The sequence below is a fragment of the Rhinolophus hipposideros genome (assembly GCF_964194185.1).
Source record: "Rhinolophus hipposideros genome assembly, chromosome: 17".
NCBI classification, from domain to species: Eukaryota; Metazoa; Chordata; class Mammalia; order Chiroptera; family Rhinolophidae; genus Rhinolophus; species Rhinolophus hipposideros.
Genome location: NC_138063.1, coordinates 212,248 through 237,623, shown reverse-complemented (window position 1 = coordinate 237,623; position 25,376 = coordinate 212,248). Strand labels below are relative to the sequence as shown.

Genomic DNA, 25,376 nt, shown 5'->3' with positions numbered 1-25,376 from the left:
TGACAGGATTGTAGGTGAGGAGACCCAGGGTGACCCTGACAGGATTGTAGGTGAGGAGACCCAGGGTGACCCTGACAGGATTGTAGGTGAGGAGACCCAGGGTGACCCTGACAGGATTGTAGGTGAGGAGATCCAGGGTGACCCTGACAGGATTGTAGGTGAGGAGACCCAGGGTGACCCTGACAGGATTGTAGGTGAGGAGACCCAGGGTGACCCTGACAGGATTGTAGGTGAGGAGACCCAGGGTGACCCTGACAGGATTGTAGGTGAGGAGACCCAGGGTGACCCTGACAGGATTGTAGGTGAGGAGACCCAGGGTGACCCTGACAGGATTGTAGGTGAGGAGACCCAGGGTGACCCTGACAGGATTGTAGGTGAGGAGACCCAGGGTGACCCTGACAGGATTGTAGGTGAGGAGACCCAGGGTGACCCTGACAGGATTGTAGGTGAGGAGACCCAGGGTGACCCTGACAGGATTGTAGGTGAGGAGACCCAGGGTGACCCTGACAGGATTGTAGGTGAGGAGACCCAGGGTGACCCTGACAGGATTGTAGGTGAGGAGACCCAGGGTGACCCTGACAGGATTGTAGGTGAGGAGACCCAGGGTGACCCTGACAGGATTGTAGGTGAGGAGACCCAGGGTGACCCTGACAGGATTGTAGGTGAGGAGACCCAGGGTGACCCTGACAGGATTGTAGGTGAGGAGACCCAGGTGACCCTGACAGGATTGTAGGTGAGGAGACCCAGGGTGACCCTGACAGGATTGTAGGTGAGGAGACCCAGGGTGACCCTGACAGGATTGTAGGTGAGGAGACCCAGGGTGACCCTGACAGGATTGTAGGTGAGGAGACCCAGGGTGACCCTGACAGGATTGTAGGTGAGGAGACCCAGGGTGACCCTGACAGGATTGTAGGTGAGGAGACCCAGGGTGACCCTGACAGGATTGTAGGTGAGGAGACCCAGGGTGACCCTGACAGGATTGTAGGTGAGGAGACCCAGGGTGACCCTGACAGGATTGTAGGTGAGGAGACCCAGGGTGACCCTGACAGATTATAGGTGAGGAGATCCAGGGTGACCCTGACAGGATTGTAGGTGAGGAGACCCAGGGTGACCCTGACAGGATTGTAGGTGAGGAGACCCAGGGTGATCCTGACAGAATTGTAGGTGAGGAGACCCAGGGTGACCCTGACAGGATTGTAGGTGAGGAGACCCAGGGTGACCCTGACAGGATTGTAGGTGAGGAGACCCAGGGTGACCCTGACAGGATTGTAGGTGAGGAGACCTAGAGTGACCCTGACAGGATTGTAGGTGAGGAGACCCAGGGTGACCCTGACAGGATTGTAGGTGAGGAGACCCAGGGTGACCCTGACAGGATTGTAGGTGAGGAGACCCAGGGTGACCCTGACAGGATTGTAGGTGAGGAGACCCAGGGTGACCCTGACAGGATTGTAGGTGAGGAGACCCAGGGTGACCCTGACAGGATTGTAGGTGAGGAGACCCAGGGTGACCCTGACAGGATTGTAGGTGAGGAGACCCAGGGTGACCCTGACAGGATTGTAGGTGAGGAGACCCAGGGTGACCCTGACAGGATTGTAGGTGAGGAGACCCAGGTGACCCTGACAGGATTGTAGGTGAGGAGACCCAGGGTGACCCTGACAGGATTGTAGGTGAGGAGACCCAGGGTGACCCTGACAGGATTGTAGGTGAGGAGACCCAGGTGACCCTGACAGGATTGTAGGTGAGGAGACCCAGGGTGACCCTGACAGGATTGTAGGTGAGGAGACCTAGGGTGACCCTGACAGGATTGTAGGTGAGGAGACCCAGGTGACCCTGACAGGATTGTAGGTGAGGAGACCCAGGGTGACCCTGACAGGATTGTAGGTGAGGAGACCCAGGGTGACCCTGACAGATTATAGGTGAGGAGATCCAGGGTGACCCTGACAGGATTGTAGGTGAGGAGACCCAGGGTGACCCTGACAGGATTGTAGGTGAGGAGACCCAGGGTGATCCTGACAGAATTGTAGGTGAGGAGACCCAGGGTGACCCTGACAGGATTGTAGGTGAGGAGACCCAGGGTGACCCTGACAGGATTGTAGGTGAGGAGACCCAGGGTGACCCTGACAGATTATAGGTGAGGAGATCCAGGGTGATCCTGACAGGATTGTAGGTGAGGAGACCCAGGGTGACCCTGACAGATTATAGGTGAGGAGACCCAGGGTGACCCTGACAGGATTGTAGGTGAGGAGACCCAGGGTGACCCTGACAGATTATAGGTGAGGAGACCCAGGGTGACCCTGACAGGATTGTAGGCGAGGAGACCCAGGGTGATCCTGACAGAATTGTAGGTGAGGAGACCCAGGGTGACCCTGACAGGATTGTAGGTGAGGAGACCCAGGGTGACCCTGACAGGATTGTAGGTGAGGAGACCCAGGGTGACCCTGACAGGATTGTAGGTGAGGAGACCCAGGGTGACCCTGACAGGATTGTAGGTGAGGAGACCCAGGGTGACCCTGACAGGATTGTAGGTGAGGAGACCCAGGGTGACCCTGACAGGATTGTAGGTGAGGAGACCCAGGGTGACCCTGACAGGATTGTAGGTGAGGAGACCCAGGGTGACCCTGACAGGATTGTAGGTGAGGAGACCCAGGGTGACCCTGACAGGATTGTAGGTGAGGAGACCCAGGGTGACCCTGACAGGATTGTAGGTGAGGAGACCCAGGGTGACCCTGACAGGATTGTAGGTGAGAAGACCTAGGGTGACCCTGACAGGATTGTAGGTGAGGAGACCCAGGTGACCCTGACAGGATTGTAGGTGAGGAGACCCAGGGTGACCCTGACAGGATTGTAGGTGAGAAGACCTAGGGTGACCCTGACAGGATTGTAGGTGAGGAGACCCAGGTGACCCTGACAGGATTGTAGGTGAGGAGACCCAGGGTGACCCTGACAGGATTGTAGGTGAGGAGACCCAGGGTGACCCTGACAGATTATAGGTGAGGAGATCCAGGGTGACCCTGACAGGATTGTAGGTGAGGAGACCCAGGGTGACCCTGACAGGATTGTAGGTGAGGAGACCCAGGGTGATCCTGACAGAATTGTAGGTGAGGAGACCCAGGGTGACCCTGACAGGATTGTAGGTGAGGAGACCCAGGGTGACCCTGACAGGATTGTAGGTGAGGAGACCCAGGGTGACCCTGACAGATTATAGGTGAGGAGATCCAGGGTGATCCTGACAGGATTGTAGGTGAGGAGACCCAGGGTGACCCTGACAGATTATAGGTGAGGAGACCCAGGGTGACCCTGACAGGATTGTAGGTGAGGAGACCCAGGGTGACCCTGACAGATTATAGGTGAGGAGATCCAGGGTGACCCTGACAGGATTGTAGGTGAGGAGACCCAGGGTGACCCTGACAGGATTGTAGGTGAGGAGACCCAGGGTGACCCTGACAGATTATAGGTGAGGAGACTCAGGGTGACCCTGACAGGATTGTAGGTGAGGAGACCCAGGGTGATCCTGACAGAATTGTAGGTGAGGAGACCCAGGGTGACCCTGACAGGATTGTAGGTGAGGAGACCCAGGGTGACCCTGACAGGATTGTAGGTGAGGAGACCCAGGGTGACCCTGACAGGATTGTAGGTGAGGAGACCCAGGGTGACCCTGACAGGATTGTAGGTGAGGAGACCCAGGGTGACCCTGACAGGATTGTAGGTGAGGAGACCCAGGGTGACCCTGACAGGATTGTAGGTGAGGAGACCCAGGGTGACCCTGACAGGATTGTAGGTGAGGAGACCCAGGGTGACCCTGACAGGATTGTAGGTGAGGAGACCCAGGGTGACCCTGACAGGATTGTAGGTGAGGAGACCCAGGGTGACCCTGACAGGATTGTAGGTGAGGAGACCCAGGGTGACCCTGACAGGATTGTAGGTGAGGAGACCCAGGGTGACCCTGACAGGATTGTAGGTGAGGAGACCCAGGGTGACCCTGACAGGATTGTAGGTGAGGAGACCCAGGGTGACCCTGACAGGATTGTAGGTGAGGAGACCCAGGGTGACCCTGACAGGATTGTAGGTGAGGAGACCCAGGGTGACCCTGACAGGATTGTAGGTGAGGAGACCCAGGGTGACCCTGACAGGATTGTAGGTGAGGAGACCCAGGGTGACCCTGACAGGATTGTAGGTGAGGAGACCCAGGGTGACCCTGACAGGATTGTAGGTGAGGAGACCCAGGGTGACCCTGACAGGATTGTAGGTGAGGAGACCCAGGGTGACCCTGACAGGATTGTAGGTGAGGAGACCCAGGGTGACCCTGACAGGATTGTAGGTGAGGAGACCCAGGGTGACCCTGACAGGATTGTAGGTGAGGAGACCCAGGGTGACCCTGACAGGATTGTAGGTGAGGAGACCCAGGGTGACCCTGACAGGATTGTAGGTGAGAAGACCTAGGGTGACCCTGACAGGATTGTAGGTGAGGAGACCCAGGTGACCCTGACAGGATTGTAGGTGAGGAGACCCAGGGTGACCCTGACAGGATTGTAGGTGAGAAGACCTAGGGTGACCCTGACAGGATTGTAGGTGAGGAGACCCAGGTGACCCTGACAGGATTGTAGGTGAGGAGACCCAGGGTGACCCTGACAGGATTGTAGGTGAGGAGACCCAGGGTGACCCTGACAGATTATAGGTGAGGAGATCCAGGGTGACCCTGACAGGATTGTAGGTGAGGAGACCCAGGGTGACCCTGACAGGATTGTAGGTGAGGAGACCCAGGGTGATCCTGACAGAATTGTAGGTGAGGAGACCCAGGGTGACCCTGACAGGATTGTAGGTGAGGAGACCCAGGGTGACCCTGACAGGATTGTAGGTGAGGAGACCCAGGGTGACCCTGACAGATTATAGGTGAGGAGATCCAGGGTGATCCTGACAGGATTGTAGGTGAGGAGACCCAGGGTGACCCTGACAGATTATAGGTGAGGAGACCCAGGGTGACCCTGACAGGATTGTAGGTGAGGAGACCCAGGGTGACCCTGACAGATTATAGGTGAGGAGATCCAGGGTGACCCTGACAGGATTGTAGGTGAGGAGACCCAGGGTGACCCTGACAGGATTGTAGGTGAGGAGACCCAGGGTGACCCTGACAGATTATAGGTGAGGAGACTCAGGGTGACCCTGACAGGATTGTAGGTGAGGAGACCCAGGGTGATCCTGACAGAATTGTAGGTGAGGAGACCCAGGGTGACCCTGACAGGATTGTAGGTGAGGAGACCCAGGGTGACCCTGACAGGATTGTAGGTGAGGAGACCCAGGGTGACCCTGACAGGATTGTAGGTGAGGAGACCCAGGGTGACCCTGACAGGATTGTAGGTGAGGAGACCCAGGGTGACCCTGACAGGATTGTAGGTGAGGAGACCCAGGGTGACCCTGACAGGATTGTAGGTGAGGAGACCCAGGGTGACCCTGACAGGATTGTAGGTGAGGAGACCCAGGGTGACCCTGACAGGATTGTAGGTGAGGAGACCCAGGGTGACCCTGACAGGATTGTAGGTGAGGAGACCCAGGGTGACCCTGACAGGATTGTAGGTGAGGAGACCCAGGGTGACCCTGACAGGATTGTAGGTGAGGAGACCCAGGGTGACCCTGACAGGATTGTAGGTGAGGAGACCCAGGGTGACCCTGACAGGATTGTAGGTGAGGAGACCCAGGGTGACCCTGACAGGATTGTAGGTGAGGAGACCCAGGGTGACCCTGACAGGATTGTAGGTGAGGAGACCCAGGGTGACCCTGACAGGATTGTAGGTGAGGAGACCCAGGGTGACCCTGACAGGATTGTAGGTGAGGAGACCCAGGGTGACCCTGACAGGATTGTAGGTGAGGAGACCCAGGGTGACCCTGACAGGATTGTAGGTGAGGAGACCCAGGGTGACCCTGACAGGATTGTAGGTGAGGAGACCCAGGGTGACCCTGACAGGATTGTAGGTGAGGAGACCCAGGGTGACCCTGACAGGATTGTAGGTGAGGAGACCCAGGGTGACCCTGACAGGATTGTAGGTGAGGAGACCCAGGGTGACCCTGACAGGATTGTAGGTGAGGAGACCCAGGGTGACCCTGACAGGATTGTAGGTGAGGAGACCCAGGGTGACCCTGACAGAATTGTAGGTGAGGAGACCCAGGGTGACCCTGACAGGATTGTAGGTGAGGAGACCCAGGTGACCCTGACAGGATTGTAGGTGAGGAGACCCAGGGTGACCCTGACAGGATTGTAGGTGAGGAGACCTAGAGTGACCCTGACAGGATTGTAGGTGAGGAGACCCAGGGTGACCCTGACAGGATTGTAGGTGAGGAGACCCAGGGTGATCCTGACAGAATTGTAGGTGAGGAGACCCAGGGTGACCCTGACAGGATTGTAGGTGAGGAGACCTAGGGTGACCCTGACAGGATTGTAGGTGAGGAGACCCAGGGTGACCCTGACAGGATTGTAGGTGAGGAGACCCAGGGTGATCCTGACAGAATTGTAGGTGAGGAGACCCAGGGTGACCCTGACAGGATTGTAGGTGAGGAGACCTAGAGTGACCCTGACAGGATTGTAGGTGAGGAGACCCAGGGTGACCCTGACAGGATTGTAGGTGAGGAGACCCAGGTGACCCTGACAGGATTGTAGGTGAGGAGACCCAGGGTGACCCTGACAGGATTGTAGGTGAGGAGACCCAGGGTGACTCTGACAGTATTGACCTGAGGAAACCTTGAGATTTTTTTGTAAATGTAGATTAAATAATCTAAAATTTATTTGGAAGGAAAAGAAAAGCACTCAAATACGTAAAATTGTTTTGAAAAGAAGATAAATGTGGGTGGAATCACTTTATCCAATTTTGAGACTTGTGCTATAGCTATAGTTATTAAGACCATGTAGTATTGGTGGATAGATATTTACATAGATCAACAGAATAGAATAGAAAACCCAGTAATAGATGCATACGAACATACCCAAATGATATTTGACAAACCTTCAATGGAGGAAAGCTACTCTTTTCAACATATGGTGCTGGAACAATTAGACATCCCTTGGCCAAAAAGGTAAATCTTGACCTATGTCCCACACTTTACACAAAAATTAACTCAACATGAATTTATTGGCCTTAAATTCAAAACTATAAATCTTAGAAAATGAATCATAGAAAATTTGGAGGATGTTGTCCTAAGCAAATTATTCTTGACACCAAAAGCAGTCAATAAAAGAAGAAATGATAAATTGGACTTTATCAAAAGTAAAAACTTTTGCCTCACTGAGCTTTTATCCCAGAGGAAAGAAAAACCTTTATGGAAATGTTTATAACAGTGCTGTTCATTATACCCATGTCCTGGGAACAAACCAGCCGTCCTTCAACTTGTGAATGGTTCAGCAAACTGTGGCACATGCATCTCATGAGAGAGCCCTTGGAGCAAACTATTGGTGTAGCAACAACCCGGATGTATCTCCAGAGAATTACACCGAATAAAAAAATCCAGTCCTAAAAGGTTACATAACCACTTGTGTCTATTTCTATACCATTCTTGGAATGACAGAAGTATAGAGATGAAGCCCAGATTAGTTGTTTTAGACGAGTCAGTAGTGTGTCTGGACCATGCCAGTTGGCATCCTGACTGTGAGACTGGACTGCAGTTTGCATGATACTGCCGTTGGGCTAACTGGGTAAGGGGCACATGAGATCTATGCAGTCTCAAAATTAAAAGTTTAATTTATATGCAGCTCTGCTCCATACACCTTGCTTTTCTGGATAAGAGTTATTAGTTATTAAATTTTCATGTGTCATAGATTTGGAGATTATGTGGTTCTCATAAATCATAACTGAAAAAAATCATCAATTTCTGTCACCAACACAGCTAAAAATAGATATAATTAGCAAGTTTTCAGTTTTGTTCATATACACACTTTAGAAGCCTTTGTAATTTGCATAACTTTGACATATAGAAAATAAATCTATTTCAAAACAAAATGATTGAACACATATGAGTTTAACAGTCCAAAAGAAATTATAGAAATGATCCTAATAGTTCTTATCTTTATTTTAAGACTGTGAAAACCTCCCAAAGAATCATGTTGTTTTTAAAATGAGTTATTTACCTTGGGCTCTTTGTTTTCACCCCCTCGGTGATTTTTATTGTAATTCCTATGAAGTTTGTCTTGAGAGGACAGTAAGACTTGCAAACAAGTGCAGCAGCCTCCTTATTGTCAGGACGCGGGTGTATCTTTATTTTAACCTCTCAGCCGCAATCAGTGCTAGTGAGTTGGTTAAGGAGAAGCATGTCTTATTTAGACCACGTTTTCTCTATTGCCACATAGTCTGTGTCACGTGTTTGTTCTTGGAACCTGTGTCATGTCAGAGGGTAAGTGTTTTGACTGTGAAGCAAAGTGACCAGACCAAGAGCAGAATGGCATGTAGAGTCATCTTTGTGAAGCTGAGGCGTGGTTCCCTCTTACCACAGACCAAGAATAGGTAAATGAGTGTAACCAAAGTTACGAAAACACGTGAACCAAAATGGAGGCAGGGAACCACTTGTCAAAGCCTGTAACTGCTAGATGAATTATCTCACCACATCTATCGTGGGAAACATTTAGCATCCTAGAGCAGCTGGCTTTTTTTTTTTTTAAAAAAAAAAAAAACATTTTATTGGGGAAAGGGAACAGGACTTTATTGGGGAACAGTGTGTACTTCCAGGATTTTTTTTTCCAAGTCAAGTTGTTCTTTCAATCGTAGTTGTGGAGGCTGCAGTTCAGCTCCAGGTCCAGTTGCCATTGTTAGTTGCAGGGGGCACAGCCCACCATCCCTTGCAGGAGTTGAACCAACAACATTGTGGATGAGAGGATGTGCTCCAACCAACTGAGCCATCCGGGAGGCAGCTCAGCTCAAGGTGCCGTGTTCAATCTTAGTTGTGGGGGCGCTGCCCGCCAGCGCCATCCCTTGCGGGACTCAAGGAATTGAACTGGCAACCTTGTGGTTGAGAGCCCACTGGCCCATGTGGGAATCGAACCGGCAGCCTTCAGAGTTAGGAGCACAGAGCTCTAACCGCCTGAGTCAACGGGCCGGCCCCCAACAGCCACCTTTTTAGCTGAGGTCAGACCACTCTTTGACTTCCTCCTCACTGTGACACCCTCCTTTTGATGGCAGCCTGCTAGCCTCCCATGCATCTGGGGACGACTGGCCCCCCAATAGCCGTGTGATGACTACCAGCCTCTAAATTGAAATCTAGCTTTTTGTCACTCCTTTTCCTGCATGGCTTCTTTAATGAGTGTTTAGTCAGTGCGACAGATGCGTTTGAGCAGGTCCACCGTCAGCACACTGACATTTGGGCTGGGTGACTCTGAGTTGGGCATCCTGTGCCCTGTGGGTGCTTAGCAGCACACTGTCCTCCGCCCACTTGATGCCAGTAGCCCCCAGGCGTGACAAGCAGTGTCCCCTGTGGCAGGGAGGGGGCACAGCGGACCCCTGATCTGGAAGGCCCCCCTGAGCTCTCTCCTTGAGGATGCTGATCATGTTTCCTGGAGCAGTTTGTCTGACGTCCTGGCAGTGCCCATGCACATCCACAGACACACCTCGAGTCAGGCATTTGGTGTGTTTGAGCGTCCCCAGTGAGCACTTACAGAAGCTCTAGGTGATGAAATTCAGAACGTATGTGATACTGTATCCCAGCAACTTGTCTTCATCACATTTACCAGGAAGCCCTCTGGTGTTCACACACGTCCAGACACAGGAAAACCCACACTTGCCACAAGGACCTGGACAACTTCATGCAACAGTGGTTTCGGGCTGCACATTGTGATCTGAGTGCAGACAATTCAGTACAAATGGAATTATGTCCATGATTTCATGTAAGCCACATTTATTTTAAACTGCTTGAGGGGTCCTAGAGCCAGTTAATGAATTCGCAAGTATTCAGCCAGATTTATACAAAATAGTCATTGTTTTCCTAGGACCGTCTTACTTTTTTGAAGGGAGTAGGATTGGGCAGGAAGAATCCTGGGGCTGGAATTGGGATTAAAGTTGCCTGGGTGGTACCACTGCTCTCTAATGACATTCCTTCAAGTAAGTGTCCTCCCTTCTCAGGAGGGTGGTGCCTGGAAGAGGACGGTGTTGTTACATCTAATAACAAACGTGCTGGCCTGAATGCTTCAGTCCCCAAGAACATTTTGCATTCAACTTAATCTTTGCTCTATTTCTGTACTACCAGCAAATGTCCAGCAGCCTGTGTGCTGTGTGGGCGTGTGGAGTCACACATGAGAGATTTAGATTGTAATTAATGAGGAAGGGGACGTGTCTCTGAGAACCTGAGCCAACATGCCCCCAACAGCATCAGAGGAGAAAGCACTGAGCCTGATTGCCAGGCACTCTCGGGGACCAGACGGGCTCCTTTCTCAGGGAAGCGGGGGCTTAGGTTTTCCCTCATAGGTGAGAGTTGCATTCCTCCTGGGATCGCTGTCATCCACATTTCACGCCTATCAGGGGTCCCCAGCCAGGAGTGGACTATGGAAGGTCACAGCTGGACCAATATCTTACTGGTGGGGACCAGACAGGAGGCCAGTGGCTTCTCGACGGTCCCCGGTGACAGAGCCATATTAAACACGGACCTGACCCCAGCAGGCGCTCCACCTGGCCCACGCTGGTGTGGGCTCAGGCTCTGCCTCATTAGGACTTGTGTGGTTTCTTCTGGGGAACGATGTGGGCCATGTTCCTGGGTACCTGTGTCAGTTCAGACCAGTTCAACCCCAAAACGGTGCCAGGCTCTGTGCTGGACAGTGCTCCAGGCCATGGGTGATGTGAGGGGAGAATCTGAGACTCACTCATTTTCTCCTTTGTCCTTTAGCAAATGTTTCCCGACCACACACTCTATGCCAGGGACTGTGTTGGGGTGTTTGGGACACATCAGAGGACAAAACTCAACAGCATGGCCTCGTGGAGCTTATATTCTGGCAGGAGCAGATAGCAAATAAACAGCACGTGTGACAAATAAGTCAATTAGTCCTTTAGGAGGAGAAAAGTGCTATGGAAAAAAAGAGAAAACTCAGTCAAGTAAAAGGGTCGGGAGGGCACAGGTGTGAATTTTAGTATAAAGTGAGTGACAGAGGTGAGTGACAGAGGTGAGTCTCAACGAGAGGCAAGAGCTAAACAAGCACTGCAGGGATGAGGGCAGCAGGGGGACAGCCAGGCTGTACCGAGGCTGAGGGAGGAGCAGCAGGGAGGAGGGCTGGGAGAGTGATCAGGGAGGGGAGGGGACCGACTGCATTAGCCCTGCTGGGGTTTTAGTCTGTGAGAGCAGAAACGGAGAGTTTTGAGCAGAGGGGTGGCAGGTAGGCTTTAGAGGCCACCCTGGCTGTGTGTTGGGAACGAGTGACAGAGGGAGAAGTGGGAGAGCTGCTAGGAATGGTTGCAGCAGTCCTGATAGGAAATGGTGACTCCTGTCGACCCCTTGAGGGGGCCTGGGAGAGAGTGCCTGCACGGAGCCCAGCGTCACCGTGTCACCGTCTCCACTGGTAGTCGCAGCTGTGGGATGTGTTGGTTCATTTCTGGAAGGTTTGTTTTTTATTCACATCCTCCTCATGTTTTTGATAATGTCTTTTTTCCTCTTGTGCTTGTAATTCTTTCGTGTCTTTATTTTTGATAAATCTAAATTTCCTAGGAGTCTAATCCTACTAGTCATGTGTGTGTCTGCTGGTATTTGCTTGTGTGGGTTCTTGTCTTGTGTGTTTTAGAATTTTGGTTTGTAAATTCATCTTAGTTGGGGCTTCAGCTGTGGGAACCCTATGAGGCCTGAATTGAGAGCATATCCCTTTGTTCTGGGGAGCTGTCCTGTGTACTGTGGGGTTTAGCAGCACCCCAGTTTGTACCCACTCATACCCAGTCATGACAATCAAAAATGTCCCCAGGCCTTGCCAAATGCCCCTGCGGGCAGTCACCACAGTTGAGAAGCACTGCCCCAGACGGAGTGTGTGTTTGGTTCTAACACATGCCTCAGAGATGTTGCCCACCTGACGCTACTTTTTATGGGGAGAATTTCTTAGCTTTGAGTTTCACAGGCTAAAATTCCAACCTCAAACCCACTGTGTAGGTCGGCTTTAAACACACTCTCATGTTTAACACAGCAGACAGAGAAATCTTAGAACCTTCCTATACCAGCAGGTAGACGTTTCTCCCCCTAGGTACCCTTTCACTGAGGGTGCAGCCCTTCAGGGTCCCTGCTTCCTGTAGGATTAGTTCAGACTCTCTATCTCCTGCCACAGGGTTCTGCAATTTACTGTCCGTTAGAAATGGACAAGTCAGACAGACCCACACCCTTGACCACTGTGTGTGTCATCAAACTCTCATCTGTTATAATACCTGTGGTCATTTGAAATGTTACTCTTGCTATTATAAATGAACATAAGCATCTTTTCACATTGAAATGCTTTTTTTCCTTTGGCAATTTGCACATTTCTTCTACTGAGCTGTCAGTCTTTTTCTTAAAATCAACCACACTTCAATGTCTGTTATGTTCCACGTGAGGACATGGGAAGAGCTTCAGAAGTAACTGCAGTCTCTCAGGTGAACAAGAAGTTAACTTAAAAACACTTTTCAGGCCAGCCCGGTGGCTCAGGCATTTGGACTGCAGTGCTCCTAACGCCAAAGGTCAGGGGTTCGATTCCCACATGGGCCGGTGAGCTGCGCCCTCTACAGCTACGATTGTGAACAACAGCTCTCCCTGGAGCTGGGCTGTGGCGAGCAGCTGGAGGTTGGTGTGAGCTGCTGTGTGCTGCCATGAGCGGCCTGTGGCCAGCGTGAGCTGCTGTGTGCTGCCATGAATGGCTGGTGGCCCGTGTGAGTGGCCAGCAGCGGCGAGAACTGCCATGAGCCACTGTGAGCAGCCGACCGAGGACCGGTGACCGACTGCCTCAGCCGGAGGAGAGCACAAGAATCATAATACCAGCATGGACTGGGGAGCTGTGTCCTACACAACTACACTGAGAAACAACGGCTTGAACGGGGCTCGGGGGGTGGGGAGGCAGAAGTAAGGGGAGGGGGAACAAAAACACTTTTCTACATATAATTTATGTGTATTTTGTAAATGTATAATCTGGGAGAGAAAACCCTGTACAGCAGAAGTTCCATATTCAGCTAATTATCCAGTTTTGGAGGACTGTTTTAATGACGATTCCTGCCTACAGAGAATAGGGAATACACATTTAATTTGGCTATAAAAGGCCTGCGCTACCAGCCTGCGCTACCATTGGGTACATGATCAAAGGGGACAGGAAACGTGGAGGGGTCAAATCCATATGTGGCCCAGGCAGGCTTTCCAGCATGTTTGTCACAGAAGTCAGGCTATCACTGTCCCTTATGGCCAAACTTGACACTGCTTCTCTCAGCTCTGATTTCAGCAGCCACCTGAAAGGGGGTGTGGGCGCCTTCCAGCCAGCAGAACCACACCTCAGCCTCTGCCCAGGGGCTCCTCTGTGAGAGCCTCTTCTGGACCGGCCCTGTGGGTGTCCCCGAGAGTGCCACACGCAGGCCATGCCAGCCTTCCTTGGCAAAGCACTGCCGTCGATCTCTTCAATGTCCTCTCACCACCTCATTAGGGAAGTTCTGTCTTGTGATTCCGGGGGTCTGATGAGCGGGGGTTCTCAGAGCCTTGAGCCTCCACCCAAGTCCTCGAGTCCTCGATGTGAGGAAGACGCTCATGGAATGTCGGCAACCTCCTTCTGTTGCCTAAATGACCACTTTGAAGTAAAACAAAACCTCCCTCTGTCACTGCTTCTTCCAAATGCCCCCCAACCTTACATCCGGCCAGCCACCAGCCATCCCTGAGGAGCCCCCTGGGGGCCCCTCCAGAGCACCCTCTATTGTCCCTGTTGTAGAACTGACTTTGCTGTGTGGAAGGTGCTGGGTGACCGGTGCCCCCAAACTGGAAGCTTTGAGAAGCCACGTCCAGAGCACCAGTGTCTGGCACAGCAGATACTGATGAAATTTTTACTGAGTGCTGAACTGACTTGGGGCATAAGGACACACAAAATTGAGTCCGGATCACTTTCTCCCCAGTAACACACAATGAACTTGGCTTCAGAGGACAAAGCACATGCTGTCCTGTTGATCACTGAAAACTTACCCACAAACTTGGCCACGCAGCAGCCTACCCGTCTGTCCCCTCGTACCTGCCCCTAAAGAAAGGCGAGTCTGTGAGACGGATCCTTTCAGGAACTTTGCTTCACCTTTGTGCTTCCACCTTATGCCTCCCAGTTTGGCCCCAGAAAGATGGCTGGTCAGCCAATGACGAGTAAGAGTCCCCATGAGGGGGTACAACTCAAGCCAGGCACAGTCGAGTGGGGACCAACAGGAGAACCCACGGGGTTCACAGAGGTGGGCACAGCCGCTATCTTCCCCCGGCTAAGGAGAGCCTCTGCCTCAGCAGCTGCATTCCTTCTCACAACCTGTAAGGGAAGAGACTCAGTGATGTGCTCTCCATCTATTCATATGCATACAGGTTTTGTCCCTTGGGGAAGGACATGCATCCTGAGACTTAGGGTTCAGCTGCCTGCAGACAAAGGTGCCTGGCTTGAATCAGTTTCCTATTATGATGTGTGGGATTCACAGATCTTGAGATTGACAAGCTTTATCTCCTTTACTTCCCCATCTAAGTAATAAAAGCTAATGTGTTGGCCGATCAGGCACCACAGCTCAGACTGGAGGCTGCTGGTCCCCCCCCCCTTCACTCTATTCGTGGTTATTGTCTTTTCTTAACCCTGCACCGCCCTCCTCGCTCCCCACAACCCTCCACCCCACCCCCTTCATTGCAGCTATACCTCCTAAGGCAATTTTTCTCAAATTCAGAAGAAATTCTCAAATTCTTTATTGGCAAGTAGTGCCTGCTTGTCGGTGGCAAGTCTGTGCTAATTGCATTTGGTTTAGGCTTTCTCACCACCCCTCCAACCCCAGGTGAGTCCCACTCCTGGGTCAGGTGGCAACAGGCTTTGGGCTACATGCTGAACACAGCCATGCGATGCCTATTTCATGGTTCCTGAGTCACCTGGTGACAGGTCTCAGCTTCACTTGGCAATGGTGACAGTACGAAATCAACAACAACCAGACAGTTCTCAGACTTCATGCACTAGACAAGCTCACTACATGCACAGTACCGTGTTTCACCCCAGACCTAGTCGTTCAGAAGTTCTTTAATTTTTTAAAAATTGACATAAAATTCAGATAACATAGTGTTTACAATTTAAACCATTTTAAAGTGTACAATTTAGTGTTTCTAACTATATTCAGTGTTGTGCAGCCATCACCACTACCTAATTCCAGAGCATTTCACCACCCTAAAGAAACCCTGCACCCATTAGCAGGCATTCCCCATCTCCCCTGCCCCCAGCCGCTGGCAACCACTAACCTACCTCTGTCCCTACAAATGTGCCCATTGTGGACATTCCCTGTAAATGGATCCATCAATATGTAACCTCTTCTGTCTGGCTACTCTCACCTCCATGGTTTCCATGGTTCATCCACACTATAGAATGTGTCAGCATTTCCTCCCTTTTCATGCCTGAATTTTATCCCAGTGTGTGCACACACCACTTGTTTACCCATTGTCAGTCGATGGGCAGCTGGGGTGTCTCCACCTTTTGACTATTATGGATAAAGCTGCTGTGAACATTTATGTACCTGTGTTTGTATGAACATATTTTTCATGTTGCTTGGCTTTATAGCTAGGAGTGAAATTGCAGGTCATACGGGACTACATTTAACCATTTGAGGACCCACCAACTATTTCCACAGCAGCAGCTCCATTTTATGTTCCCATCAGTTGTTTATAGGGGCTCCAGCTTCTCCACATCATCTCCAGCACCTCTTCCCCCCATTTGTTTGATTATCACCATGTTAATATATGCAACGTGGTGCCTCATGGTTTTCGTTTGCATTTCCTTGAGGACTATGTTGAGCATATTTTCATGTGCTTGTTGTTGGTCATTTATATATATATATTTGGAGAAATGTCTATTCAAGTATTTGCCCATGTTTAATTGGATTTGTCTTCTTGTTGAGTTGTAAGAGTTCTTTATATATTCGGAATACTAGACACTTATCAGATACAGGGTTTTCAAATCTTTTTTTCCTATTTTGTGAGTTGTCATTTCATTTTCTTGATAGTGTCCTTTAATGTACAAGAAAATTTTGATAAATGTTTCTTTTGTTGCTTATGCTTTTGGGGTCATACTTCAGAAACAACTGCTTAATCGAAGGTCATGAAGATTTACTCTAAACGTGTCCTTCTAAATGTGTTTTAGAGTTTTAACTCTTCTTTTTAGGTTTTGGTCCATTTTGAGTTACTTTTTGTACATGATATGATGAGGTAAGGATCCAACTTCACTCCTCTGCATGTGACATCCAGGTGTCCCGGCACCATTTGTGGAAGAGACTGCCCTTTCCCCATTGAATGGTCTTGGTCCCCTTGTCAAAACTCAATTGACTGCAAATGTATGGATTTATTTCTGGGCTCTCAATTCTATTCCATCAATCTGTAGGACTCCTTACACCAATACGATACTCATCTGATTACTGTAGCTTTTTAGTGAGTTATAGCTCTCCAACTTTGCTTTTTCAAGAAATAGAAATTATGACAAAAGGCGTCCTTGTTCCTTGTCTTATTCTTGATCATAGTGAGGGGGAAAGATTCCAGTCTCGCCATTGGGTCTGAGATTAGCTGTAGGCTTTCCATATATCGCCTTTGTCATGTTGAGGAAGTGCCCTCGTCGTCCTACCCTGTTTCCCCCGAAAATAAGACCTAGTTGGACAGTCAGCTCTAATGCGTCTTTTGGAGCAAAAATTTATATAAGACCCGGTATTATTATATTATATTATATTAATTATATATTTTATTATACATTATATTAATTATATTTATTATGTTATGTTATATTATATATTATAGACCAGTCCTATATTATAGTAAAATAAGACCAGGTCTTATATTAATTTTTGCTCCAAAAGACGCATTAGAGCTGATTGTCCGGCTAGGTCTTATTTTTCGGGGAAACACTGTAGTTATTGAGAGTTTTTTACAATGGAAAGATGTTAGGTTTTGTCAAATGTTTTTTCTGCATCTATGAGATGATCGTGTGTTACTTCCTTCCTTCTATAAATATGTATAGTACCTCTATTCTTGTATGGTGAACCACCCTTGCATTCCTGTGGTAAATTCCTGTGATAAAGGACCACATGGTTATTTGCTAGTATTTTGTTGAGCGAGTCCAAGTTGGGGTGATAAAGCCTCTTTCAGATTTATAACAGCCCTCTTCCCTCCTGACTGTTATTTGAAGACGATCAGGTAACAAACTGATGTCTGGCGTGGCCCAGCTCTGCTGAGGCAGCTTCTCCAGGGCAGGCCTCCTTTGGCCGGTGCCCGGTCTCTAGGAGATAAATTGAGGAGCCCAATTAACTGGGGAATGCTGGAGAGCTTGTGGTCTGCTATTTGGGTCGCCTGTAGACGGCAGGTATTCAGGAGGGAAGACCCAAGTGGCTGGGCGGGTGTGGCGAAGCTCCCGGCGCAGCCTAACGCTCCATCCCCTTTCCCAGGCCCAGCCTCCGGACCCGACCCTGCGCATGGGGCCATGGCCCTGCCCCGGGGGCCCACGGAGCCCCCCAGCGGCGGCCTCGGGGCCCGCGCCCGGCACGTCATCATCAACGTGGGCGGCTGCAGGGTGCGCCTGGCCTGGGCCGCGCTGGCGCGCTGTCCCCTGGCGCGCCTCGAGCGCCTGCGGGCCTGCCGGGGCCACGAGGAGCTGCTGCGCGTGTGCGACGACTACGACGTGAGCCGCGACGAGTTCTTCTTCGACCGCAGCCCGTGCGCCTTCCGCGCCATCGTGGCGCTGCTGCGCGCCGGCAAGCTGCGGCTGCTGCGCGGCCCGTGCGCGCTGGCCTTCCGCGACGAGCTGGCCTACTGGGGCATCGACGAGGCGCGCCTGGAGCGCTGCTGCCTGCGCCGCCTGCACCGCCGCGAGCAGGAGGCGGCCGAGCCGCGCGCGGGGCCTGCGGAGCCTGCGGAGCCTGCGGCGCCCGACAGCCCGCGCTGCGCCCGGGGGCGGGACGCGCGCCCGGGGGGCCGGCGGCGCCTGCGCGACGTGGTGCACGGCCCGCACGCGGGGCTCGCCGGCAAGCTCTTCGCCTGCGTGTCTGTGGCCTTCGTGGCCGTGACGGCCGTCGGCCTCTGCCTGAGCACCATGCCGGACATCCGCGCCGAGGAGGAGCGGGTGAGTGCGGGCCGGGGGCGGCCGCGGCCTGGCCTCCGGGGGCCGGGGCGGGCCTGGGCGCAGCAGGGCCCCGGCCGCGTGGAGGGAGCGCCCCTGAGGGCGGGCGCCCCTCTGTGGGTGGTGGGCGAAAGCACAGGCGGGGCCACGTGCCTCGCTCTGCGTAAGGTGCCCGCGGGGGCGAGCCCCGGGGGCTGCGCGGGGCTGCGCGGGGCTGCGCGGGGCTGCGCGGGGCTGCGCGGGGCTGCGCGGGGCTGCGCGGGGCTGCGCGGGGCTGCGCGGGGACGCAGAGGCCAGGTCGGAGAACTCGGCGGGCTGCGCTGGCCGGAGGACCTTCTGCACCGCGTCTCTGCAGCGGTCAGGCCCTGACGCTCGGGCACCTTGGGGCTGAAACACTCAGTGTCGGAAAGGCCTAAGGGCTGTCTGCTCGAGTCCTGTCACCCGCGGGGTGCCACCTGCACATTTTTCCAGGGCGGAGGGCCAGGCACCGGCAGGGGCTGCGTCCGGGAGCCGGGGCTCCTTTCTGAGCAAACAGTAGACTTCTCGCCCCTGCTCTGTCCTGGGACAATGCCAGCACGGAATGTGGGCAGAAATGTCATCGTCGGATCAGCGTTTGTGCAGAGCGTGTTGTGGAATGTTCAGGAAATGGTCAGGAAGGCTGCCGTTTGTGGGGTCCGAGGGGGCGGCTTAGAAGAGAAGAGGACGCTCCAGTGTTTGAAGGGTGCAGCTGAGTGTTGCCCTGAGAGTGTCGCCTGTATTTCCCGGTGGGGGGGTGATCTGCCTGCCACTCCCCAGGATGGTGCCCTGCTCCCGCCTGCCAGGAGCTGGGCACAGGCTGCGGCCAGGCCGAGTGGCTCAGCCCCAGAGGTTTTGCCGAGCTCGCAGGTATTGGTTCATTGTTCAGTGAGGAGCTGAAGGGAAATGTCCCAGGTCCTCCAGGAACACTTGCCATTAGCTGATGTGCCCTAGGGAATGGCAACCCTGACTACAGGTTCAGTTTGTAAATTTCAGGGAATTCATTGTTGGGCTGTCTGATGCCTGAGCTGTCTCCAGTTGTCTTAACCAGGCCCAAGTTTCGGATTCTGCTTCTAAAAAGATACTTGACTTGACGTGTTTGGGTTTTCTAAGTGGCAATAACTGCATGCAGTATGCCGGAGGGTGGTCATTTACATAAGGATCAGGGGACAGGAGGTGTTAGGGACTTAACGAGTGACAGCATCCCGGAGTCCAAGCCAGCCCCTGCAGAATCCTCTCTGGTGTCCTGGTGTGTCCGTGTCATCCACCGTTCATGTTTACCCCCACCCCTTCCCCATTTCCTGAAGTACCACTTCACACCACATAGGACTGTCTTTCCAGGTCAGTTCAGGTTAAAGGGCTGTCGTGCAGGGTTGGTGAGTATGGCCACGTGCCGCCCACCGCGCTATGAGGGGCGTTGGTGAACCCGGGCCACTGCACGGCATAGGTGCCGAGAAGGGTGGGTGTTGGCAGTACCTCAGGAGCAAAAGTTATGTTTCACCCGCATTGTATGCGTGTGTGAAGTAAAACATACATAAAATTTGCCTTCTTGTCCATTTCTGAGTGTGCTGTTCCGTGATGTAAATGCACCCACAGCACTGTGCTGCCACCTCGTCATCCATGCACACAATTTTCATCTTGTAAAACTGCAACTCGGTCTCCCCAATGCCCTTCCCCAGCCCCAGAACCCATCGTCTACTTCCTGTCTCTAGGGTGTTCACCACTGCAAATACCTCACATAGCTGGACGCCACCATATTTGTGCTCTGTATAATTTGTGCACTCAGCATAATGTCCTCCAGGTTCATCCACGTTCAGGCCTCCAGCCCGGGGCCACTCACTGCAAGTGCTGTTCCTGGGGATGCCACTGTCCCCGCACTTCCTGTGCTGTGCTCACAGTCTCAAATTAAGCAGATGTGAGATATTTCTTTCTCCTTAAGGAAGTCCACCTCCTGCTTGAGGGGTTTCAAACGCCAGGGTGCCTTGGTGCTGTAACACCAGAGTTGGCCATTGCAATCTGCAGGAAAGCACAGTGGCTTGGAGATAATATGAAACATCTAAGGAGCAAAGGCCTATTGTCGAGCACATGTGCCCACCTGCAGCTGGAAAGCACACCCGGAAACCTTGTGGCACACACTCAATCCTAAATTATCTTTGAGCAAAACATTTGCCATGTGTTGCCAACAGCTTTTCAGAACCGAAGAACAAAGCATCCTCAGTGAAATTAATGTGCTTCTTCACTGTGGGCACCTCGGGGCACACCCAGTCAGAGAGGGGAGCAAGACCACCCACCACCTGTCCCCACCCCGTGTGCCCCAGCTGCGGGACCTAGAGGGCATGCACTCAGGATCCACCAGGCCTGTCCAAGGCCTGCACCTCGGCGCCAGTCCTGGGTCCATGGTGGGCCATTCAGGAGCGGCCGTGGCCTCCCAGGAAGGAAAGGACAAAAGTTAGAAGTACCCGAACCCTAAACATCCACAGCAAGTTCTGCTGAATTCTCTGACCCCGAAACGTACATTCTAAACCAAACTGACATGCCCAGTGCGAGCCTTGTTTCCCCAGGGCTCCCAGGAGAAGTGACCCCAGTAATAACAGCGCAGACATTCCCCATCCTTCACTGCCAGGTTGCAGTGCCCCGAACCTCGGCCCATAGAGGTGTTTTGATGCCTGGTGCTTGGAGGCAGTGAGGAGCTGTCAGAGCTAACTGGTGCGGTCATGCTGTCACGGAGGCTCTCTGAAGGGGCTGCTCCACGCTCTTGGACAGAGAGGCCATGCTGACCCAAAGCCCCCAGCCCCCGTCACTGTTGGAGCCCCAAGCCAGAGCTGTAGGGTCTCCAGTGCGTGTGTGGCCTTCGCTCTCTACCCCTCTCACCTGCGGCTGGGCACCTCGAGGGATGCCGCAGGTGTGACGAGCACCCCAGTTACTGTGGAATAAAGTGGAAGTGAGGGAAGTGAGTGCTGCTGCTCCTGAGAGAACATCTGGAGTGGCAATAGTCGAGGTTGTGTGTGCTCTCGATGGCCAGGAGAGGCCTTCCAAATGTGGACAGAAACTGCTGCTCTGGCAAACAGCTCGGACACTGCACTGTGCGGTGACCATCAGCAGAACCTGCGTGTCCTGACGTTAGCAGTTCCTCAACCCTGATGTAACCTGGGGAGGGGGTTCGCCTGGGCTTCACAGTCAAGGGTGAGACGTGGCCAGGCCACCCTGCCCGCAGCTGGGCAGCACTGAGGGGTCTGCATGTGCCATGATCTGAGCTGCCAACAACAGGACTCCCAGCAGCGTCTCTGCAGGCTTGCTGTCCCCACACCAGCCTGCCCCATACTCTGGGGTTTGCTCAGAAATGAAGTCTTTCTGAAAATATAGTTTTAGTGACATGATTTGCTTGCATACCCTCCACCCATTCGCGTGTACATGGCTTTCGTGTATTCACAGGGTTGTACAGCTTTCACCAGAGGCTCGTTCACATTCCCATCACCCCAAAGAGAGCTGTGCCTGTAACAGTCAGTGCCCTAGCCCCCACCAGCCCTGAGGAACTGCCAGTTCCTCTACAAACAGATCTGATCAAAGTGGGGCTTCTAAAGCCGAGTCTGGCACTTGTTCTGACCCAGCCGGGCGCCCCTCTCCATCCTGTACCCCAGCTCTCCCCTGCAGCCCAGGCCCGTTGTCACTGGACCCACTTTCTTTCAGCACAACCTCCACTGCTCTTGAGGGCACTTTTAGGCCTGAACTTCTCCACACTCTGCTGCAAACAAAGTCAGATCCTTTGGGAAGAAATGGGGAGCTCTGGACCTGGGAGGGGACAGTAGCAAGCTGCTTTCTCTGGTGACCCCCATTCTCAGAGCTCGTGCTCCGTGGGAGGGGGAGGCACAGGCCGAGTTCCCCCTGCTGGCCTCCTGGCATGAAACCCCGTCCTGAGCCAGGGCAAGGCGCAGGGGTCCCAGTGTTCTCAGGGCATGTGAGTGGGGGCGGGGCGGGAGGTGGCCCTCTTCTCAACCCCCCTCACCTGGGACTCAGCTGGGGGCCGGAGGAGAGACACTGAAACCCCCTCCTGCCGGGAGAGAGCCCCAGCTGGGAGGGAGCTGCAGCCTTTGGAGCGGAGTCTCCTCCCTGAGCTGGGGCTGGGGGGGGGGGGGGTCTTGGTTCAAAGAGTGGACTCTGGCCCTCACGAATTTTCTTAGAGTCTCTTGATGTTGCATTTGCTGCTTGCCCGCAGGACTGTTTCCAGAGGCTCCGAATGGCTGTTAACGATTTGCACCAGTTTTGCTGGGGAGCAGATCAGCTGAGCTCATTCCTCAAGCCACTCTCCAATTGAGTCCTTTTTTGACAGGAATTGGGCATTCCATTCAGTGGGCACCCCTGGCCCTCCTGCAGTGGCACAGTTGCATGGGTTGCGGTCGGAATCGGGGCAGCCTGGCTGTGACATCCCCCCATCCCGCGGAACCAAGGGCGCAGGCCTCCCTGCCCCCAACGCGTGTCCCTCTCCTCTCCAGGGCGAGTGCTCCCGCAAGTGCCGCAACCTCTTCGTGCTGGAGACGGTGTGCGTGGCCTGGTTCTCCTTCGAGTTCCTGCTGCGCTCGCTGCAGGCCGAGAGCAAGTGCGCCTTCCTGCGGACGCCGCTCAACATCATCGACATTCTGGCCATCCTGCCCTTCTACGTGTCGCTGCTCGTGGGCCTGGCGGCGGGCGCGGGCGGCAACAAGCTGCTGGAGCGCGCGGGGCTGGGGCTGCGGCTGCTGCGCGCGCTGCGCGTGCTGCACGTGATGCGCCTGGCGCGCCACTCGCTCGGGCTGCGCTCGCTGGGCCTGACCGTGCGCCGCTGCGCGCGCGAGTTCGGGCTGCTGCTGCTCTTCCTCTGCGTGGCCATGGCCCTCTTCGCGCCGCTCGTGCACCTGGCCGAGCGCGAGCTGGGCGCGCGCCGCGACTTCTCCAGCGTGCCGGCCAGCTACTGGTGGGCCGTCATCTCCATGACCACCGTGGGCTACGGCGACATGGTGCCGCGCAGCCTGCCGGGCCAGGTGGTGGCGCTGAGCAGCATCCTCAGCGGCATCCTGCTCATGGCCTTCCCGGTCACCTCCATCTTCCACACCTTCTCGCGCTCCTACTCGGAGCTCAAGGAGCAGCAGCAGCGCGCCGCCAGCCCCGCGCCGGCCCCGCGCGACGACAGCACGCGCTCCGCCAGCGCCACCGAGGACAGCTCGCAGGGCCCCGACGGCACCGGCACGGCCGGGGACTCCACGGACCGCGAGTGGGTGCGCGCAGGGCCCAGAGGTGGCCGCGGCCGGCCGGCACAGGAGGCTGCCCCTCGTGAGCTGTAGAAATGGAACCGCAGCCGTTCCCTCCCGCCGCTTGCAGAGGGACAGGGACCGCCCCGGGGCAGCAGCTCCCGCTGCCGTCCACGTGCATGTTGCTTGACCGGCGCTGCCCCAGGACTCCGCCCAGGCTGGCGCGCCTGACTGGAGGTAGGGACAAGAGCCACCCTGTGCTTTGAGTAAAAGTAATTCCTTGAAGGCACCGCCAGCCTGTTCTTCCTTTTATTCCTGTTGAAGTTTGGACTTTATGGCTAGATAAAAATAAGTTCAACAAGTCCCAGAAATTCCAAGCCTGTACCCAGTACGAGGCCATACTGTCCCCAGGCCTAGCCTGACTTCCCTGCTCTTAAGCCTGCGAGGGGCAGTCCTTGGAGGAACAGTATGGACAGGAGGGGCAGTCCCTGCTCCTGCCACATCCAAGGTGGGCTGTCCCCGTGGAAGGCCTTCCCTGTGCATCCAGCTCTGCAGAAGCCCTCATCCCTGCCAAGTGACAGGCAGAAGTGTGACATTGATGCTCCTTTGGGGGCACAGCCCTGACCTCTGACCTCATTCCAAGGCACTCACTCTGGTCACCTCCTCACAGCTCTCCCCTGAAATGCCTCTGCCCATGCACTCTGCCTCCTGGGACTCCCTGTGTCCTGGGGGAACCTTTCCGTCCCTCTCCAGGCCTGGAGGAGGTTCAGGGAGGAGATGGGGGCAGGGACCCTGGGCATGTAGCTGGTGGAAGCCTGTCGTCACAGAGTTCTGGCCCTTTTCCCCTCTGGAGATGGAGCATGGAACTTTCCCAAGCATGCTGCTTTGCACTTTTTTGTTGTAGAGCCAAGCCAGGACCCCTGGAACATTGCTGCCACAGACCCTGCAGGAAGAGGAGCCACACCACTAGGAGACCCCACTGATGCCAGGCACCCAACCCATCACCATCCAGCCCAGCTTTTAGCAAAGCCTGTCCTGGGGCGGGGAGGGCGAGCCAGCAGGAAGGGGAGGGTGCGGCTGGGAGCCAGGATGGGGCCTCTGCAGACGTTCCTGCCGTGCCACCTCTCCTGCACGGCTTTCTCCCTCTCAGGCAGTACCAACGTCCTCCCCAAAGCACAGGGGTCAGGGGTGCCAGGAAGGCGCTCCCTGTGACCACAAGGAGTCAGGACATGCAGTGTGTGGGGCCCTCTACCTGGACAGTGTCCATGTATGCACAGCCAGGTGTGTCCCTTCAGTCCCAAGTACCCCCAGCCTCATTCTGACGCTGCTCCCCCCAGGGTGGGGCCAGGAACATACCCACAGCTGGATCCCAGGGCGCCCCCGGTGGGATATACACTGCCCCACGCCCTGCAGGGGCCTCCACAAGGCAGCCTGGGTTTCCTCGTGTCCTCCTCACTCCCCGTGTGTGCAGGAACCCCTGGGCTCCACCTACCGAGTCTGTCGGTCACTGTCAAGTGGACAGCAGCTCTGGGAAGTGGGAACTGAAATAACTTGGTCTTAACAGCAACCAAGAAACATACCAGGGCTCAAACAGAGCTGAGGGTCCACAAACCACTGGAAGGCAAAGCCTGTCTCCCACTGTCTGCTTTCTCCAGGGTGCTCACGTCAGCTCATCAGATGGGGAAATGGAGCGTCCACGGTGGACTCGGCACCTGGCCACCACCTGCCACCCCACCTGTGAGCACAGCCAGGCTTGCCCAGATCCCTAGGCAGGCATCGGCCATGGCTCCTGCGGTCACTGTCCTCAGGGTTCGACTGTTTGGGGGATATGAGCTGCAGCCCAAGTCTCACAGGGCAGGCCATGTGTGCCCTGGGAGGGGACGTGT

General features: G+C 54.0%; 1 protein-coding gene across 3 annotated transcripts in view; it reads left to right on the top strand.

Annotated features, from left to right (window-relative positions):
- KCNG2 (potassium voltage-gated channel modifier subfamily G member 2) overlaps positions 1-23,780 on the top strand; it is a 41,898-nt gene extending 18,118 nt beyond the window's left edge. For all 3 annotated transcript variants that reach the window (XM_081078827.1, XM_081078826.1, XM_081078825.1), the window contains 2 exons: positions 17,583-18,256; positions 22,759-23,780. In XM_081078827.1, coding sequence (XP_080934953.1) covers positions 17,618-18,256; positions 22,759-23,583 — 1,464 coding nt within the window. In that variant the 5' untranslated portion in view covers positions 17,583-17,617 and the 3' untranslated portion in view covers positions 23,584-23,780. The remainder of the gene's footprint in view (positions 1-17,582; positions 18,257-22,758) is intronic.
- Positions 23,781-25,376: the final 1,596 nt, after the last annotated feature.